The sequence below is a fragment of the Nerophis lumbriciformis genome, linkage group LG09 (assembly GCF_033978685.3).
Source record: "Nerophis lumbriciformis linkage group LG09, RoL_Nlum_v2.1, whole genome shotgun sequence".
Lineage (NCBI taxonomy): Eukaryota > Metazoa > Chordata > Actinopteri > Syngnathiformes > Syngnathidae > Nerophis > Nerophis lumbriciformis.
In genome coordinates this window covers 25,362,501-25,377,525 of record NC_084556.2, presented here as the reverse complement: position 1 = coordinate 25,377,525, position 15,025 = coordinate 25,362,501, and the positions used below count along the sequence as shown (strand labels likewise).

The window sequence follows — 15,025 nt, the reverse complement described above, 5'->3', positions numbered from 1 at the left end:
GTATTTTTAATCATATTCATTATGGCTTTTTCATAAAGATTACATGCACAAGCATCATTGCCAATCGTGCAAATATGATGACGTCACCCCACCCCGCTCTGCAACCACAAATTCTTCTGTGTCTTGCTTAAACGATGACCATATTACGGTAGTATTTTAAGAGTAACAAAATATTTCAGCAGTATAGTTTTACTTTATGACAACAACTCTCAACCTATCTTCACATAATACATACACTGTAAATACGCCTCCTTCTCCTGCCCCCGAAATTGTCAAAAATACACTTTTCTGCAATGTTAAATACAGGTGAAAAAAGCACTACACCACAATTTAATACGTTGACCTTGTGTCACTATGAATATTTCCACAACATGTCTTCTAAATTGCCTGCATAGTTGTTGTTTTTTTCATAGTTGACAGTCAGACAGGATAAACAAAGCAACAGGCACAGAAGAAAACAAAACTCTGCCTAAGTCACTTTTTTGTTTGTGGATGAGCTGCAGAGATAATGATCTTCACATTCCGGTAACCTGCTCTGTCAAACGTGTCTCCGGCCTGAATGCTTCCTGGTAGCCTCTGAGAAAACGAACCCGCAAAACCAAACTGGGTTTCAGCGGCTATCAGAAAGTGGCATCCTTATCAGCAGTGCACACTACACTGACTGCAACACAAAGTATCGGTCTGGAAGAGACAGGTGACAACTTGCATTGGATTGTGATCAAATATGAACATGAAAGAATATATCCAAAAAATATATTTTTACATGTCTTTTTTTGTCAAAGCATAGAATGTTTGCAATCTTAATCTAAATAGTAATAAAAGAGGCCCAGTTTTTCAATTTATATTTTACTTTCTAGATTCTTCTTCAATCAATGTTATTACAGGTTTCTCTTTGAGGGAATAACAGAGACAGAGAAAATAATATTGTATTTTCTGGACCATAGAGCGCACCAATACATACCCACAAAATTTTGGAAGAAAAATGTTGTTTTTTCATACATTAGCCGCACTTGTACTTCCGGTTTAAAGCACTAAATGAAATACCGTAAACGTTCAGCCCGCGGCACCTGCAGTAAGCAAACTTGTCCAAAAGATGGCGCCATAACACAAAGGATAACAAATCTATTCAGTGTCATTGCTTGTAAACGATAACTATTTGTTAAACAAAAACATTATGGCTGTTAGCAAAGAAAAATACATCAATTAGCCGCACCGTTTTATAAGCTGCCGGGTCCAAAGCATAGAAAAAACAATAGAGGCTTATAATCTGAAATGTATGGTAATTTACTGGAAGGTAACATTTTGTTTTTATAAACTTCTTAATCCCTTTTTTATTGTATAAAATTGAAAACCATTTATGGTCTTACTTTCATTTTTAAAAAGAGCCCATGTGCTTATCTATGTCTCCGGTTATTTGTTGTAAAACTCTTATTGTAAAAGTCTTACAGTTGCTTTGCCTCTCTGTAGTAAAACACCAACGACAAGCACCGGCCAGCTGGCGTACAACCCCCCTACCTGTTGAGTCAGAGTACTTCGCACCTTGTCGTATTACATATCTCTGCAGTTTATTGGATGGATAGATGGATCGAAAATTCAAGATTTAGCTAGACTGATCTTAAATCTTCATTAAGGACATTAAATACACGCTGCAGAAAGTAATGGTGTATAATAACTGTTTCTGTAAACATTACATGAGACATTCTGACAAATAGAAACGGGCACATGCCATTCAACTCAGTTTATGAAGGATCGTGTAGTCAAAGGGTAGGCTCAGCTCACATAGCTTAATATTGGGTTTTTGTCCTGTATTTCATTTACAAGAATGTTAAAAACAATTAGAATCATTCAGTAAAAACCTTTATCAATTAGTTCAACTGACAAATATTAATACCGGTACTTTTTTTAAATCATTACTCTTTTTTTTTTCATATGGTGAAATCGCACACCACTGCTCACTGACAACCTTAGGTCATGTCCGCAAATATTTCCCACACGTTAGGGGAAAAAAAAAACTCATTTTCACATTCACTGGCTTTTATCCAATTATTTTGTCCAATCAGAATCCTGAAGCCACAGTAACACATCAGTTCTTCAGAATTAAGGCGACAGCTCTCCATTATGTTAGTAATCGTGTAATCTTTCGATTAGTTTGTTTAATTAACTGAGTAATCAAATAAAACAAGGTTTATAGCCACAATGTGTATTTTAGGGAAAATAGTTGAAATAAACCAGAATTTTTCCGATTTCCATAACCTCTATTCTTTCTTTTTTTTTTTTTTAATTAAAAGCACATCATCAATATTAAAATTACTTTCGATGCAGTCTGGATTTGATACCTCCTTAAACGATTAATGGAACCAACAGAATATACGTTTGTAAATCGAAGTGTATTTCTATCTAAGTGATTTATTTAATAGATTAATTGTTGCAGCCTTAAGCAATATAATTAGATATTAGATGTGCAATGCTGTGTACAAAACCTTAAAAGGCAGCGCACACACAGCCCAAGAAACAATAGTAATACATTCATAATCGCCCATGCGGGTATAAGGTATAAGGCGTACAGATGCACGTCTACTGCTACATGAAATGTCAGACAGTAACTTCAATGCTCATTTTCTGTTTAACAAGGTTTAAAAACATGAGGTAGTGCCGCACATTACTATGACGCAAACCAAAAAGGGCAAAAAAAATTCATTTGCGTGTGGATGAGAGGACAAATAGGTATTTCGTTTTTCATTTGTGCTTAATTATTTGTGTACTCAATTTAACACACTGGAATAATACCAGCATGATCTAAGACTCTCTAAAATATTGCGATATCTGTTTCCATGGTGCAGATCACAGGCAGCAAAGGCCAAGCATTGATTCTTCTTCTTTTGAAGTTGACGTGCAAACCTTTATTTTTTTGCTCCCTGCTTCTACCTTTTCTCCAAAGCCTCTGCCAAACAAGCCCTTTCAGTATTTGAAAGCTACGTAAAGAAATCTTCTGATGCAGAGAGAAGATATTTATTTCTGAATTAAGGCTGTGCCAATAGAATACAAAGTGATGGTAGACCTTGAAAGGTGAGCAAAGACCCATTGGAGTTTATGACAAGCATTCAGAAACACAGTATGAACCGGTGCAATGCATGAACTTAAAAAAGTGCTATAGAAGATTATGCATGTTTCAGTATTGAACTTACAAGTGTTTGGCTTGACACTTGATCCACCACTGCCACAGACAAAGATGTGTTAGCCTCAGAGTCATCAAAGGCAATCTCAATGTTCTCCTGGAGAAAGACAGATAAAAATTACATCAGAAATGAATTGTATCTTTCTTTAATGCAAATATCACTGCATCAAAAATATGGACCACTTCTAAGGTGAATGTGGCAAACGTACAGTATCAACATGTATTGAAGAATTGTGTTGATGTAGTAATCAAGTGTGATAGTCTTTCAGTTTTATACCTCAGTATTATTTTACAGCATTTCACTTTGCCCTCAATACATGCAAATTGCTTCTGTTTGTGATATACAGCAAGGGTTCTTATACTTTTTTGACCTTTGGGCCCAACTTTTCCACTACAGGGTCCCACTCAAATATCAATTGTACCTGCATTGTTAGCCATCTCTTGATAGCAGTTTTTCACAATTTGGAACATGCAGAAAATAGAGATACATGTGTTTTCTTGTCTCACATAGGCATTGTGGATGATGGACAAAATTCACCCAAAGAAGTGGCGTTCCCTTTTAACCACACCTTTATCCAAGTGCTGGCCCTCACAATCTAAATGTTTTATTTATCAGCAATACTCAATTACAAAATACAAACGTTTGTAGCACATACAGTATATTTAGTCACCAATGTGTGTTTTATTTTAATAAAACTAAGACAATGCATAAAAAACGAGACAAACTTTCAGTGAAAGTTTTCGTCTTGAATCGCACCATATAAAAACGGAGGTGTATGAAAACCAAGACACTACTGTACTGCAAAGAAAATATTTTGGTCGTATTTGGTTTGCATAACAAGCTTATTTCTAAAAGAACGGTTGTATATATTGGTTTTAAAATTAGGTGTGTCCCGATACAACTTTGTACCTGCATTGTTAGCCATCTCTTGATAGCTATATCAAGATACCGGTATTGGAACCTTTAGTATTTGACCATACCAATATACAATAGAGCCGATATGATATTAGCAAGAATCATAGAACATTATATTTAACATATAGTGGGGAATGTTCAAAAAGGCTGGATCAAGTGAAATTATTCAAACAGAACAATGAAAACCAATAACCTATTGATTAATACTGTCTGAAATGGACTTATGCTGCCTTTAAAGAAAAACTTAACTTTTATTGGAACTTTGCCAATCATTCACAATCCTTATGTGAAACAAGACAAAGATCATTATTTTCTGTGTGTTTTAGATAGTGGAAAACTGCTAGTACAAAGAGGCTAACAATGCAGGTAAGGGGGAATCGGAACAGTCCAGTTGTGATCGAATCAATGCCCTGAAAATACAATGACCTGAATGAATGAGAATATCCATAGGCACAAGTTATAAGGGTTTATTGTTGATCTATTAAAAATTGGTTTGCCTCTACTCAAATTAGTTTAATTAAGAGAAGACTGACAACAATACATTTGTAATCAAAATGTATAAGCAGTTAATGCATACTTTATGCAAAATGGTTCTTCGTTCCATCGTAGAAACGATGCAGGAGCATTGTTACTATAATGGCTACAGCCTATGATCTTCAGAAAATCCATGATAGATTCTCTACTTTTACAGCGCTGAATAGAACAGACTATCAGGGGAAAAAAATTATCCAATTCTCCTTGGAGACATGGCCACACTTGTGACTCCTAAAATGAATGTTAAGTGTCACTTTCGCAATGAATGTCAAAATATTTGAAGGCCAAAAAAGAAAAATGTTTCATCCTAACTTCTCACACGCTGTCGGTACTGGTAATTAAGTTATTTAAAAACTTAATTTCATGATCATATTCTGATATGATCTTATATCTACCATTTGGGCGATACTAGGAGTGTCCTTTTTACAAACCCTGTTTCCATATGAGTTGGGAAATTGTGTTAGATGTAAATATAAACGGAATACAATGATTTGCAAATCCTTTTCAACCCATATTCAATTGAATGCACTACAAAGACAAGATATTTGATGTTCAAACTCATAAACTTAATTTTTTTTTTGCAAATAATAGTTAACTTAGAATTTCATGGCTGCAACACGTGCCAAAGTAGTTAGGAAAGGGCATGTTCACCACTGTGTTACATGGCCTTTCCTTTTAACAACACTCAGTAAACGTTTGGGAACTGAGGAGTGTCATGTCTGTGTAATCATCATGTTTTGTTTTAAGTCATGTTTTGTTTAGTTTCTGGCTTTTCACTCCCTTGTCTTGTCACCATAGTTACCCATTAGTTTTCACCTGTCACGTCACGCACCTGTTTCACGTCTTGAGTCACGCACCTGTTTTCGTTAATCATGTCTGTAGTATTTAAGTTCAGTGTTTTTCAGTTTGTCTTTCTGACGACCTCGCACCCCATATATGCTTCTGCACACCCTTATGATCCTTGCTGCTCTTTTTTCATGCCGGTTCCATGCCAAGTAAGTTTTTGTTTATCAAGCCACAGTTTATGTTTTGTTTAATTGTTCATAGTTTCCGCCACTGTGCGCGCTTTGGTTTGATCCTTTTTTGTAGTTCTAGTGTTTCAATAAAAAAATGTACCTTCATTCCCGTCTCGCCCGTGCCAACTTTCCGTTGCAACCTGGAAAAGCACACACCCCGGACCAAGTCTTGACAGTAGGTCGTCAGCAGACTCGCTTTTCCGCACGAGAGTTGGACATTTTTGACGAGGCTTCTTGGGCGGTCCTGTGCGCGATGGAGGAGGAAACTCGGCGCTACTCCTCCGTGGAGTACAGAAACTCCATTTGGTCCCAGGAATGGGAGGACGCAGGGCAGCAGTGCCGGAAGCGCCGCTCCCGACGAAGGACGTCGGGTAGAACTTCCGCGAGCCTGCAGGACACGCCGCTCCCACATGCCCCTCCCCCTCCGGGCTGAAGCAAGCAGCAGCCAGCCCGGCTTCCACAGGATGACATCACAGCCCAGGATTTTTTTTTCAATACTTTTTCTTTAAATCACCCGCCTCCAACAAAAGACACTAATGGCATGTCTTTGATAAAACATTATCAAAACATGTTTTTAGAAATCAGGTCTAGTCAGTCACAGCCATCCCAATTTCATGCCCCGCCCCCCAAGACTCATGCCCCGCCCCCCAAGACTCAAGTCCCGCCCCCGTCACAATTTTTTTCTTTTTGCCGCCCACACAACCCCAGGTGGGGGATAAAGAAAAATATTGTGGCCAAAATAAAGGGGAAATTTCTGCCCTCCCCCGCCCACCCCTACAGAGAGTTCCAGACCACAGGGAGCGCGTCTGGTATCCGCCCCTTGAGGGGGGGGCTGGGGTCGGGAGCTGTGTAGGTGGGGTGGCTCTGCATCACCATGTCAAGCCACAGCCTCCCTCACGGCCGCCACCACCAGTCTACCGACCTGTCAAGCCACAGCCTCCAGCACGACCGCCCTCACCAGTCTTCCGACCCGTCAAGCCACAGCCTCCAGCACGACCGCCCTCACCAGTCTTCCGACCTGCCAAGCCGCAACCCCCAGCTAGGCCACCTCCACCTGCTCCACGGCTAGCACCAGTCGCAGCTCCACGGCTAGCACCTGTCGCTGCATCTGTTGCCGCACCAAGGCTAGCACCAGCTCCACCACGCCAAGTTCCACGGCAGACTCCAGTACCCGCACAAGCCTAGCCGCATCATGCCAAGCTCCGGTACCAGCTCCACGCCAAGACCAAGACCCTCCACGCCAAGTCCAAGACCAAGACCCTCCACGCCAAGTCCAAGACCAAGACCCTCCACGCCAAGTCCAAGACCAAGACCCTCCACGCCAAGTGCCGCCAGTCGCAGCTCAACGACGCCAAGTGCCGCCAGTCGCAGCTCAACGACGCCAAGTGCCGCCAGTCGCAGCTCAACAACGCCAAGTGCCGCCAGTCGCAGCTCAACGACGCCAAGTGCCGCCAGTTGCAGCTCAACGACGCCAAGTGCCGCCAGTCGCAGCTCCACGACACCAAGACCCACACCAAGACCTGCCATGCCAAGACCAAGACCCGCCATGCCAAGACCAAGACCAAAACCAAGACCCGCCATGCCAAGACCAAGACCCGCCATGCCAAGACCAAGACCAAGACCCACACCAAGACCCGCCATGCCAAGACCAAGACCAAGACCCGCCATGCCAAGACCAAGACCCGCCATGCCAAGACCAAGACCCGCCATGCCAAGACCAAGACCCGCCATACCAAGACCCACGCCAAGACCAAGACCCACGTCGAGCTTCGCCGCCTGACGCGCCACGTCGAGCTTCGCTGCCTGACGCGCCACGCCGAGCTTCGCCGCCTGACTCACCACGCCAAGCCACGTCTGCCACGATGACAACGCGCCTCCCTCCTCGTCGGCCACGGATATGGCCGCTACCTGGTCGCCCGCCACGCCAAGTGCGCCCACCTCCCAGTCGGCCACGAATGTGGCCATTCCCTGGGCGCCCGCCTCGCCTGCTGCAGCGGCGTTCCACTCGCCGTCGCCACCTAACTCTGCCCCGGTGGATACGGGGACACGTGGTCTGGCGACCCACCGCCATGTCCCCCTCCCGCCCTCCCATGACTCTTGTTATTTTTTTTTTATGGACATCTGGTATCTGTCCTTAAGGGAGGGGCTCTGTCATGTCTGTGTAATCATCATGTTTTGTTTTAAGTCATGTTTTGTTTAGTTTCTGGCTTTTCACTCCCTTGTCTTGTCACCATAGTTACCCATTAGTTTTCACCTGTCACGTCACGCACCTGTTTCACGTCTTGAGTCACGCACCTGTTTTCGTTAATCATGTCTGTAGTATTTAAGTTCAGTGTTTTTCAGTTTGTCTTTCTGACGACCTCGCACCCCATATATGCTTCTGCACACCCTTATGATCCTTGCTGCTCTTTTTTCATGCCGGTTCCATGCCAAGTAAGTTTTTGTTTATCAAGCCGCAGTTTATGTTTTGTTTAATTGTTCATAGTTTCCGCCACTGTGCGCGCTTTGGTTTGATCCTTTTTTGTATTTCTAGTGTTTCAATAAAAAAATGTACCTTCATTCCCGTCTCGCCCGTGCCAACTTTCCGTTGCAACCTGGAAAAGCACACACCCCGGACCAAGTCTTGACAAGGAGACACATTTTTTAAGCTTCTCAGGTGGAATTCTTTCCCATTCTTGCTTGATGTACAGCTTAAGTTGTTCAACAGTCCGGGGGTCTCCGTTGTGGTATTTCAGGCTTCATAATGTGCCACACATTTTCAATGGGAGACAGGTCTGGACTACAGGCAGGCCAGTCTAGTACCCGCACTCTTTTACTATGAAGCCACGTTGATGTAACACGTGGCTTGGCATTGTCTTGCTGAAATAAGCAGGGGCGTCCATGGTAACGTTGCTTGGATGGCAACATATGTTGCTCCAAAACCTGTATGTACCTTTCAGCATTAATGGCGCCTTCACAGATGTGTAAGTTACCCATGTCTTGGGCACTAATACACCCCCATACCATCACAGATGCTGGCTTTTCAACTTTGCGCCTATAACAATCCGGATGGTTCTTTTCCTCTTTGGTCCGGAGGACACGACGTCCATTTGAAATGTGGACTCGTCAGACCACAGAACACTTTTTCACTTTGTATCAGTCCATCTTAGATGAGCTCAGGCCCAGCGAAGCCAATGGCGTTTCTGGGTGTTGTTGAGAAACAATTTTCGCCTTGCATAGGAGAGTTTTAACTTGCACTTACAGCGACCAACTGTAGTTACTGACAGTGGGTTTCTGAAGTGTCCCTGAGCCCATGTGGTGATATCCTTTACACACTGATGTCACTTGTTGATGCAGAACAGCCTGAGGGATCAAAGGTCATGGGCTTAGCTGCTTACGTGCAGTGAATTCTCCAGATTCTCTGAACCCTTTGATGATATAACGGACCGTAGATGGTGAAATCCCTAAATTCCTTGCAATAGCTGGTTGAGAAAGGTTTTTCTTAAACGGTTCAACAATTTGCTATTTGCCTGTTCACCTGTGGGATGTTCCAAATAAGTGTTTGATGAGCATTCCTTAACTTTATCAGTATTTATTGCCACCTTTCCCAACTTCTTTGTCATGTGTTGCTGGCATCAAATTCTAAAGTTAATGATTATTTGCAAAAAAAAAATGTTTATCAGTTTGAACATCAATTATGTTGTCTTTGTAGCATATTCAACTGAATATGAGTTGAAAATGATTTGCAAATCATTGTATTCCGTTTATATTTACATCTAACACAATTTCTCAACTCATATGGAAACGGGGTTTGTAAAATGTCCCCAGTCTCAGATGACTACTATTGCATCATAATTGTCATCAGCCTGTTTCATCAAACCATCTTTCCAGTGTCTCTGTTTCGTGTTCCTGGGGGCTGAGACACCTGCCTGATGTCTGACAATCATGCCTTTCTAAGCCATACATGAATTGCATTCATCATGGGTTCTTAAGAAATACGTACACAATTTTTGTCACAGAACCTATTAAATTCATAGGTCAAGGCACCTCTGTACTGACCTACATTGGTTAAGTCACAATAACCTTTGTACTTTTAACTTGTATTATCTTTTTGATTAGTCTTGTTCATTATTTTATGTGCGCTTTCTGTTATTAAACTTATATTTTTAGGGTTTCCCGATCGAATCAAATCCAAGATGTTATCAGCTTGCATCTAAAATCTTTGATACAACCTCCGATACAAGCTGTCCTTCAGCGCATTTACTTGTGCAAAACTGGACAGCCAATTAACATCTAATAAGCACACAAAGTTGGTATTTGGTCATTCTTGTATTTCAGTGAAGTCATTCACAAAAGGTAAACATGGTATGCTGTAGGCTACTAGGAGCTAGCAGCTACACAACACCTAAGCACACATTAGGGGTGTGAGGGTATTATAAATAAATAAATACTGCTGTATTTCGGTATCAAAATCATTACAATAATACCGTGACGTGTGACCGTATAAAATGAAAACTTGGTCAGTGTACTTCAGAATTGGCCGGTCTGGAAGTAAACTACATCTCCCATAATTCCCTGGGTGGGGTGAGTGTGCGGGGTCCGTGTGGGGGAGGTCGTAAAGGAGAAAGAAAGGATTGTTTTTTTCACATATCCTGGAGATCGGTAGGTCGTGAATACAAACCCCGGCCGAGTCATACCAAAGACTATACAAATGGAACTCATTACCTCCCTGCTTGGCACTCAGCATCAAGGGTTGGAATTGGGGGTTAAATCACCAAAATGATTCCTGAGCGCAGCCACCGCTGCTGCTCACTGCTCCCCTCAGCTCCCAGGAGGTGGAACAAGGGGATGGGTCAAATGCAGAGAATAATTTCACCACACCTAGTGTGTGTGTGACTATAAGTGGTACTTTAACTTTTTAACTTAAGTTTTCATGAAAATATATCCATAACTTGTTGAGTTATGCTGCTAACAGACATCCAAACAAACCCTGGTGAAAACACAACCTCTTTGGCCTGCGTACTGCACTCGTCTGAGTGTTTCCAAGCAGACACATGAAGCCAGTCAGAAGTTGTGATGTTATAATCCACATTTTTTTCAAAACATGAATCAACTCTCGACTTAAATGGAATTGTTATCCATGTTTTGAGTAGGAAATGTGGCAGGTAGCAGCACAAACAAACAAAAAAGTTTGGTGACACTGCACTGCGGGCAACACAAGTAATAAGAGAAGCTACTTGATAAACCACCACTCGGAAAATATATTTGATGCCAGCAAGGCCAAGCATCAATTTGTGAGGTATTTACATTATTAAAAGTTAAATTATAAGTTAACTTTTCTGAGAATCAGCATTTTCCAAAGTGATTAAGATGTCCACAACAGAGGACACTGTTTCTCTAAAGTTAAAAGTTGAAAGACACTAAAATTAACATTATTGTTTTACAATTGATACACCGAATGTTTATATTGTCAGTTTTAAGACACTTAACTGGAAGTATATTTCAAAATATATTATAGTAAAAATATGATGGGATCATTTAAGCATCATGTTTGAGTGTTTATTCTAAAAAATCTTGCAACTTAATTTTATACACTATGACATTTTTTAGCCTTTTTTTTTTTAACATATACCACAATAATATCGTACCGTCAGCTTAATACCGTGATAAAAATGTACCGTGAGATTTTGATACTGTTACAGCTCTACTAGACAGTAGTACATATTAGGTGTCCTTAATTGAACAATAATGCAGTATAAAACGACACCTTTGTCCATTTAAACAGGTATCAAATAATTATAGTTGCATATTACTTACACAACGCAGAGAGCGACAAGCGGTAGAAAATGGATAGATGGATGGATTACTTACACAAACAAAGTCTCCAAGGCAGTATTAGAAAGTATCCACTAACAAAAGTGTCTGGATATCACATCGGAAGCGAAACAGTTTCATCACGACACCCTTATTCATTATTGTGTAGCGTCGCTGGGCATGATTACAGTTTCCCCGCATGCCCTTTGGCACCATTTTGTCCACAGTGGCTAAAATATTGTGTTCTTGTTGTGCTAAGTGGTGTGTTACTTTTGTTTGCACCGTATGTCGAGTTCGTGTTCTGTTTAATGACCCCTGTTCATTTAACCATGTGCCAACCTCATCTTCAAGCACGTTTTCAAGGACCTGATTGGCTCATGCTTGGCTGAATAAAGAGTCACTTGTGATTAAGGGCTATATAAATCAACTTTGATTGATTGGAACTTTGAGTCTCATCCACCATCAAAATTAAAGTGCCTCTGACCCTCTCTTGCTGGCTAAAGCTCTCCAAAATATTAATTGTAAATCTGCTTTGGTATCCAACAATTCAGCTACCTTGTAACCTAACTATATTTTTTGTTTCAATTGGAAAATCAAGAAACTTTGATGTAAACCATATTAATGCAGCGATATGTTTATTATTGATGTTTAGAAAATTGTCCAATTTATATAGAGAGCTGTTTCTAATATTTTGTCCTGCTCATCCATCCATTCATTTCTTGGGGTCCAGGGGCCCCTCTCATTCAGAACCAAAATATAAGAAACACATTTCATTAGCATAATAAACATATTTTTGAATTAATACTTTTCTGACAGTGTCGATCAAAACCAAGCCTTACTATCTTTTGTTGGCGGTTTAATTATATAATGTTGCCAGTTAGTGTAGACGCCACAGTATACATTTTGTAAAGCTACAAAGTATTGCATTTTCTAAAATGTCTTTATTGCTGGATTAAGGAAATAAATGCTCAGGATGCATTTCATGTTGCAGATGCTAACATTTCAAGGCTCATGTGGAGTCAAATAATGATGAATTACCTTCAGTAGAGCAAAAAAATAACATGCAGCTCACAGGCTGCACTGGAAATACGTGAAAAATGTTTGCGGGGCTAATCGTGCGAGCATGACAGATGCCAGTGTTCAACTTGACTGTGTGTGAGATGTAGCCTAAATGATTTTCCTTCTGTACCGCGGCAAAGCAATATGCCGGGGAAATATAAAGAGAATTCAAGCAGCTGTGTTGCACGGCAGCTTTTAATTCTTTAAGTACAAAGTCCATTGTAGCTAAACCTGCCTGTCACTGCAATTATTGATACGGAAGAAGGTTTAAAAAGGAGTTTGACCCAGTTCTCTGTGACACGTTCACGGCTTCTAATAGTCTGATATACATTCACAAAAGAGAATTGTGCTACTACACACAGTGTTTCATTTTGTTCCAGTTATTTGTCACTCAGGAAGGAAAATCTCAGCTTCTATGTGCTCACCCCAGTAATGATTTGTAGTTCAGTATGTTGTGTTTTAAAAGAAGCTATTTCTAAGTTGGAAAATAACAACATTATATCAACCTTTTACATAGTTGTTTTAGAAACACCTCTCGCTAAGCTACTTATGAACAAAAAATAGCAATGTGAATGTCGAGAGATGGGGCAGCACATTAGATCATGTGGTTAGCGCATCTGGCACACAGCCAGGTGGTTCAAGGTTTGAACCTCAACTCTGACTTCTGGAGTGCTACGTTTGCTTGCATGGGTTTATTCCCGGTTCTCCCGTTTCGTCCCACAGTTCAAAAACATTATTGTTACCTGGATGCATTTAAACTGTCCATTGATGTGAATGATTGTTTGATGACATCACTGTTTAAAATAATTATATCTGGTGTTGGTGCTGATGAATGTACCAGCACATGCATTGTATGCTTTCTATGCTGATTAGGGGCCATGTGGGGTAGTGACCCACTAGATCTAGCAGATGGAGCTGTGGGGAAAAAAATGTACTCCGTATGGCAGCTGATGTTCACTTTGTAAAGTGTACTGCTGCCACCTACAGGACTGGAGTCAAACAGCATTGCTGGACCACTCCACCGAATAGGTGCCATTCGCACTCCCAGGAAAGGAAAAATGTACAGGTACATATGCATAGTAAAATAACAGTAGCAAATAAGTGTCCTGCACATTGATCTGATTGCATGTTTAATAAAAAAAAAACTATTGAAAATATTAATTTAAACTACCTTGAACATTGGAAAAATAGCGTTTGCTGCCTGTCCCTGCTTTTTAAATGTAAACGTTGCCATGAAATCTAATCATTTGAATCCTTCAGAAATGTTGGGGTTTTTGTTTTTTTTCGTGGTACTCTTTATCTCAACTGTACTTAAAGTTTATGTTCTATGGGAAACTACAACAATTAAGTCTAAAATTGCACTTGAACCAGTTTCTGTGTATTGACTCAGTCCTGTTACTCCAACACACGTGTCATAATCCAAAGCGCGGAGGCCACATCTGGCCCGCCAAATCATTTAACGTGGCCCGCCAATTCGTTAATAAGCATGTGTGCTAAATCATTTATTCAGCAAAGTCCTGTCACAGAAATTTTTTTTTTTTATATTATTTGTTCATATTCAAACCTTTTTTTGTTGTTGAATCATTGTATGTGCTTATTGTTGACTCAACATGCTATTATCAAAAAACTCCATGTTGCTATATTTCATGTTTGCTCTTTTTAAAGTCATTACCGACCTTAACACGCCAACAGCAGCCCTCATAACACCGCTAGGAAAGGCAGCGCTAAGCTCTTCCACATTATGCACTAATGACAGTTACAGTGAGTGAGGCTGCATTCATGAACCATCAATATTACAAGTAGGGCTGCAAGAACTAATCGATTAAATCAATTATAAAAATAGTTGGCAATTAATTTAGTCATCGATTCGTTGGATCTATGCTATGCACATGCGCAGAGGCAAAAAATTGTTTTATTTTATTTTTTTAATATATATATATTTTTTTTATTAACCTTTATTTATAAACTGCAACATGTAAAAACAGCTGAGAAACAATACTCAAAATAAGTATGGTGCCAGTATGCTGTTTTTTTCAATAAAATAGTGGAAAGGATAGAAATGTAGTTTGTCTCTTTTATCCGATTATTAATCGATTAATCGAAGTAATAATCGACAGATTAATCGATCAAATTAATCGTTAATTGCAGCCCTAATTAAAAGAGTCACTTTTAGCACGTTCTCTATGTTGTGTATTGCTTGATAATTATGACAATTTGTTGTTGATTGTATTACTCATTTTTGAAAGTATTACTGAGGTTTAATTTTTTATTTTTTATGTCAATTAATAATCTGTTCAACCCAAAATTTCATAAGAATAAAAACGTTTTAGTAGGTTGTTTCTTTTACAAAAATGTGCATGTTTTCCATTGTTTAGGTACCAGTTTAGGCACCGTTTAAGAACTGGCATTGTTTTTTTAAGTACTCATTTGGTACTAGTTTCGGTTAAAATGTGAACAATATACATCCCAACTTCCAGTCCTGTTACCGTACTCAAATGAGTCATCTCTGGCTTAGGATTCCTATACAACATG

General features: G+C 40.1%; 1 protein-coding gene across 8 annotated transcripts in view; it reads right to left on the bottom strand.

Annotated features, from left to right (window-relative positions):
• The window catches only part of LOC133607458 (unconventional myosin-XVIIIa-like), a 187,099-nt gene that overhangs the window by 96,434 nt on the left and 75,640 nt on the right, over window positions 1-15,025 (bottom strand). For all 8 annotated transcript variants that reach the window (XM_061962093.1, XM_061962091.1, XM_061962088.1 and 5 more), the window contains one exon: window positions 3,186-3,272. In XM_061962093.1, coding sequence (XP_061818077.1) covers window positions 3,186-3,272 — 87 coding nt within the window. The remainder of the gene's footprint in view (window positions 1-3,185; window positions 3,273-15,025) is intronic.